Source organism: Carettochelys insculpta, chromosome 11 (genome assembly GCF_033958435.1).
Source record: "Carettochelys insculpta isolate YL-2023 chromosome 11, ASM3395843v1, whole genome shotgun sequence".
In the NCBI taxonomy this organism is placed as follows: domain Eukaryota; kingdom Metazoa; phylum Chordata; order Testudines; family Carettochelyidae; genus Carettochelys; species Carettochelys insculpta.
The window spans coordinates 17,067,747-17,073,954 of NC_134147.1; the positions used below are offsets into that span (position 1 = coordinate 17,067,747).

The 6,208-nt window shown below is 50.8% G+C and overlaps 1 protein-coding gene across 4 annotated transcripts in view; it reads left to right on the forward strand.

Moving 5' to 3' along the window:
- EHBP1L1 (EH domain binding protein 1 like 1) overlaps positions 1-5,270 on the forward strand; it is a 29,211-nt gene extending 23,941 nt beyond the window's left edge. For all 4 annotated transcript variants that reach the window (XM_075004931.1, XM_075004932.1, XM_075004933.1 and 1 more), the window contains 6 exons: positions 103-188; positions 287-407; positions 4,178-4,277; positions 4,376-4,449; positions 4,543-4,657; positions 4,753-5,270. In XM_075004931.1, coding sequence (XP_074861032.1) covers positions 103-188; positions 287-407; positions 4,178-4,277; positions 4,376-4,449; positions 4,543-4,657; positions 4,753-4,840 — 584 coding nt within the window. In that variant the 3' untranslated portion in view covers positions 4,841-5,270. The remainder of the gene's footprint in view (positions 1-102; positions 189-286; positions 408-4,177; positions 4,278-4,375; positions 4,450-4,542; positions 4,658-4,752) is intronic.
- The last annotated feature ends 938 nt before the right edge of the window (positions 5,271-6,208 follow it).

Consider the following 6,208-nt stretch of genomic DNA (forward strand, 5'->3'; position numbering starts at 1 on the left):
TTCCCTCGGTCTCCCCTTCTCACCCCCTACCAATGGAGGAAAGGGGTTTACCTGCCTCTAATGATCCCTCTCTAACTTCCGCTCTCGGTCTTCTCACCCCAGAGAGAACCCCCTCCCTCAGTGCCGCCCCTCAGGAGCCGTCCCGAGATCCCAGCAAGGAGAGCAGCTCCGCCGACGAGGAGGTGCCGGTAAGGCTGGGGCACTGGGGGAGGCGGAGGCAGGGAATGGGGCCGGGGGTCCTTTCTCTTGAGAGGGCGCTGGGCCTGACCGCCTGCCTCCCTGGCAGCGGTTCCAAGACACAAGCCAGTACGTGGTGGCTGAGCTGCAGGCGCTGGAGAATGAGCAGAAGCAGATTGATGCCCGGGCCGCCGTGGTGGAGAAGGAGCTGCGCTTTCTCATGGAGTCAGGTGCTGTGGCTGTGGGGGGACGGACACACACCACCTGGGAGCCTAGTGATCCCTGACTGTCCTGAGCCCAGCATTGTGGTTGCTCAGTGCCACCTGCTGGCAGCTTCTGGAACTGCTCAGGATCCCCTTGGTGATGTTGCAGGAGGGATGGAACCAAAGCGTTGAGAGAGCTTCAGTCCCTGGGGTGTGTCGGCCCTGCCCCTGACTGGGCTTGATGGGAGAAGGATGCAGGCAGGTAACAGGAAAGGAGAGATGTTGGGGGCCTCCCCAGAGGGTGACCCAACCTCATCACTGGGCCCCACTCACACACACTAGCCCCTGTGCCGTACTGCCCCAGAGGTTTCTTGCACCGTCCTGTGGATTAAACAGAGACTGGGAGTGGCTCACAGCTTACAAAGGCAGTTTCTCTCCTTTGGGTGCTAATATCTCCCCATTAGACTCTGACAAAGGCTCACATCCTCCTGTCTGATGTGACTTGTTTTTTCTTCTTTTGGTAAGTACTGTTGATACTGGGCCATTTCCACCTTCCTGAATACACCTTGTCAGTTCTGGCCCTCCCCCTTTACCGGGACCCCACTCTTTAATACCCCTCTGAAACCGCCCCCCACTCATGCATCTGATGAAGTGGGTCTTTGCCCATGAAAGCTTATGCTCCAAAATATCTGTTAGTCTATAAGGTGCCACAAGACTTCTTGTTGTTCTCAAAGCTACAGACTAACACGGCTCCATCTCTGATACTTGTCACCATGCAAAGCACTACGTTTAGCTGCAATGAGTGGAAATCCATCAACCTCATGAAAAAACTGGCACAGATACAGACAGACATCATCTTCCTCTCCAAATGCAGACAGAAGGACATCATACCAAAAGGACTGAAGGTGAAAAACCCACTGAAATCAACATACGACACAGATTACACTGACAGATTGTGCCACACACTCTCTAAGAAACTGAGGAACCACCGGATCAGCATCCTGTGCAACAAACAGGGCAACATCAAAAGAGAGCTCTCAGATCTGGAGACCCTCATAAATGAACAATCTTCTACGCAAACCTCCACATGGCTGGACATTACTAGAACAAGGCAGGAGATTTACAACACACATTTCTCTTCTCTACAGAAGAAGGACTGTGAACAATCTGAACTCCTACTTTCCACATGGGGCTACAATAGTGGTACCCCGAACTCACCCAGCAATATTGTCAATCTATCCAACTACACACTTAGCCCGGCAGAAGAATCTGCCCTTTCTCGAGGACTCTCTGCCCCACCATCCCCACAAACGTGATACAGTTCTGTGGTGATGTGGAAGCCTTCTTTCGCCGTCTCCGACTCAGGGAATGCTTCCAATGTGACACTGAACAACGCACTGACCCACAGGTACCCTCCCACCTATGGTACAAGAAAAAGAATCCCTCGTGGACTCCCCCGGTGGTCAAAATGACAAATTGGACCTATACATAGAATGCTTCCGCCGGCGTGCACAGGCAGAAATTGTGGAAAAGCAGCATCGCTTACCCCATAACCTCAGCCGTGCAAAACGCAATGCCATCAACAGCCTCAGAAACAACTCTGACATTGTCATCCAAGAGGCCGACAAGGGAGTCGCTGTTGTCATCATGAATAGGACAGACTACCAAAAGGAGGCTGCCAGGCAACTCTCCAATACCACATGCTACAAGCCTCTGTCCCAGGATCCCACTGAGGAACACACAAAGAAACTACAGCATCTGCTCAAGACCATCCCTGTAAAAACACAGGAACAGATTTACAGAGACACACCCCTTGAACCCAAACCAGGTTTATTCTACCTGCTACCCAAGATCCATAAACCTGAGAATCCCAGACACCGCATCATCTCAGGCATTGGCACCCTCACCACAGGATTGTCTGGATATGTGGACTCTCTACTTAGACCCTATGCTACCAGCACCCCCAGCTTTCTTCAAGATACGACTGACTTCCCCAGGAAACTACAATCTATTGGTGACCTTCCTGAAAACACCATCCTGGCCACCATGGATGGAGAGGCCCTTTACACCAATATCCCACATGAAGATGGACTCCAAGCTGTTAGGAACATTATCCCTAATGAGCCCAAGGCACAAATGGTGGCGGAGCTCTGTGACTTTGTCCTCACCCACAACTGTTTCAGATTTGGGGACAAATTATACCTTCAAATCAGTGGCACTGCCATGGGACCCGCATGGCCCCACAGTAGGCCAACACTTTTATGTCTGACCTGGAATAACGCTTTCTCAGTTCTCGTCCCCTAGCGCCCCTCCTCTACCTGCACGACATTGATGACATCTTCATCATCTGGACCCATGGGAAGGAGGCTCTTGAAGAGTTCCACCGTGATTTCAACAGTTTCCACCCCACCATCAACCTTAGCCTGGACCAGTCCACACAAGAAATGCACTTCCTGGACACTACTGTGCAGATAAGCGATGGTCACCTAAATAGCACCCTATACCGAAAACCCACGGACGCCACACTTAGCTACACGCCACCAGCTTCCATCCAGGGCACACTACACAATCCATTGTTCACAGCCAGGCACTGAGGTACAACCGTATTTGCTCTGATCCATCAGATAGAGACAAACATCTACAAGACCTTTACTAAGCTTTCCTCAGACTGCAGTGCCCACCTAAGGAACTGATGAAACAGATTGACAGGGCCAGACGGGTACCCAGAAGCCACCTGCTACGAGACAGGCCTCTCAAGGAAAACAAGAGAACACCACTGACCATCACATACAGACCCCACCTAAGGCCTCTCCAGTGCCTCATCGGTGATCTGCAATCCATCCTGGACAGTGATCTTTCACTCTCACAGACCTTGGGAGGAAGGCCTGTCCTTGCCTATAGACAGCCTGCCAGCCTTAAACAAACCCTCACCAGCCGCTACAAATCACAAACCAGTCACTCTAGGCCTGGAACCAGCCCCTGTAACAGTCCTCGCTGCCAACTCTGCTCACACATCTACACCAGTGACGTCATCACAGGACCTAACACCAACTATACCATCAGGGGCCCCTTTACCTGCACATCTACTAATATAATATACGCCATCATGCGCCAGCAATGCCCCACTGCAATTTACATTGGCCAAACTGGACAGTCTCTCCATAAAAGAATAAATGGACATAAATCAGACATCAGGAATGGAGCCTGTGGGGAGACACTTCGATCTCCCTGGACACTCAGTGGCAGATTTAAGGGTGACAGTCCTGAAACAAAAAATTTTAAAAATCAAATGGAGAGAGAAATCTCTGAGCTGCGATTTATTTGCAAATTTGACTCTATTAACCATGGATTAAACAGAGACTGGGAGTGGCTGGCAGCTTACAAAGGCAGTTGCTCTCCTTTGGGTGCTGTCATCTCCCCATTAGACTCTGACAAAGGCTCACATCCCCCTGTCTGAGCTGACTTGTTTTTTCCTCTTTTGATAAGTACTGTTGATACTGGGCCATTTCCATCTTGCTGAATAGACCTTGTCAGCTCTGGCCCTCCCCCTTTACTGGGACCCCACTCTTTGAATACCCCTCTGACCCCCCCCGACTCATGCATCTGATGAAGCGGGTCTGTGCCCAGGAAAGCTCATGCTCCAAAATATCTGCTAGTCTGTGAGGTGCCACAAGACTTCTTGTTGTTCTCAAAGCTACAGGCTAACCCGGCTTGCTCTCTGATACTTGGCCTGTGCAGTGCATTCCCTACGCCACTGCAGTATGCTCACACATACCCCTTGCCTCCTGCCGCTGCAGGCACAAATCGGGCCCAAGAGGAGGAGCTGATTCAAGAGTGGTTCACGCTCGTCAATAAGAAGAATGCACTGATCCGGCGCCAGGACCAGCTGCAGCTGCTGTGCGTGAGCCTGCGGGGAGGAGGGTGGTGGCTGGCTTTGAAGGAAGGTAAGGGAAATGTCTAACCTTAGGGCTGCCCCCCATTTTTCTCCTCCCCAGGATGGAGGAGCAGAACCTGGAAAGACGATTTGAGCTACTGAGCCGGGAGTTGAGAGCCATGCTGGCAATCGAAGGTGAGGACTGGGTAGCTCAGAAGCGGGGGAGTGGGTGTCCGTGGGGGCTCTTGCTCTGGGTTCTTAGCTGAGATGTCTCTCCTGCCTGTGCAGACTGGCTCAAGACAGAAGCCCAGCAGAGGCGGGAGCAGCTCCTACTGGAGGAACTGGTGTCGCTGGTGAACCAGCGGGATGAACTGGTGCGAGACCTGGACATCAAGGAGAGAATGTGAGTCTTGGCCTGGCAGTCAGGCGTGGGCACAGTGGGCTGGAGAGGACAGGCTGGGCATGGCACCCTACGTTTGTACTTGCCTTTCCTCACAGAGCCTTAGAGGAGGATGCCCGGCTGGAGCGGGGCCTGGAACTGCGTCGGCGCAAATACAGCCGCAAGGAGAAGTGCTCCATCAGCTAAGAGCCCCACGTCCCCTCATGGCTGGGACATTGCCCTCTGGCCTCTTCACGGGCTCCAAGAAAGGTTTGCCTGCTGCTGTTACCTCAGTGCCTCACTGTGCTGCCCCTTGTACATTTCGCAGGCTCCCCTTCCTTCCCACTCTTCTCCAATGACTGCCAAGGGGAGTACAGGGAGCCTGGCTGTCCCCCCTGGCAGAGGGGAACAGTCTGTGGGGGGCTATTTATTTCTGTGTGAGAGAGACTTTTTCCAGCCCTGTCAGCTGCCATTTCACAGCGTTGTTGGGGTTTTTATCATGGTACAAAAGGTTGCTGTGTGGGTTTAGGGAGAGCAGAGCACAGAAGTGCCTTAAATAACGACAAGTTTCAGTTCCTTGCTCCCTGGGTATTTGCACTAATTTGTAACTGTTTGAAATAAAGTGATGTGGAAGTCACCATGGCAATCAGCAACTTGCATCCCTATTTCCGACGGGGGGCGAGAAGAGAAAGAGACATAAGTAGGAAGTGTTTTGCAGAGTAAGGTAGGCATCAGCCTAGATCAGAGGTGCTCACAACAAATCTGTTGGTGGCTACGCTCACAAATACATGTAGCTAGAGCTCTGCAAATCCATGGCTATCCGCTTTATAGCCACAGATAGTCATGTCCACGGCTCATTTTTGCAGAGCCAGATCTGAATTTTACACACAGAACCCTGCAGATTTGAGGACTTTTGCATTGTATTTGCGGGTATTTGCATGCTGCAGTGTGGATAAAAGTCGATTATTTTTAATTTTTTATTTAAAGTGGATTTTTTTCCGATTTATGGCTAAAATACTAAATTTCTCATTCAAAGTAAGTTACAATTAAATCTCATCACAAACATGCTACACCTACACTTACAGTCTCATAAAAGTGAATTAATGGCTCTAGTCCGTCCAGCCTAAGTACCAGCTCTTGCTTCTTCAAAGTTCTGGGCTTTCAATTTCTGTTTCTCAGCAGACTAAAAAGTAACATTCACAAAGAAAGACACAGGTTGGGTTGGAGTGTATTTGTTCTGTGCTTGTGCTGTGGTGGACCTTGGGCAACCAGGGCAGAGGTGTTAATTAAGACAGTGTCTTAGGCTACATCTACACTACTGCAGAAGATTGACCTGCTCAGGATCGAACTTCCAGGGGTTAATTTTGTGCAAGTACGAAATGACGCTTTCAGGGTCAAGGTCGACGTGTGCTCCTTGCAAGCGGGGAGGAATAAGGAAGGGCAGAGGGAGAAACGCTCCTGTCGACCTTCCCCTGTGTAGACAGACATGGAAGTTGACCACAGATAAATCGATTTTGGCTTTGCAATTGGTGTACCTAAAATTGAGTATCTGTGGTCGACTTCTCTAGCTAGTGT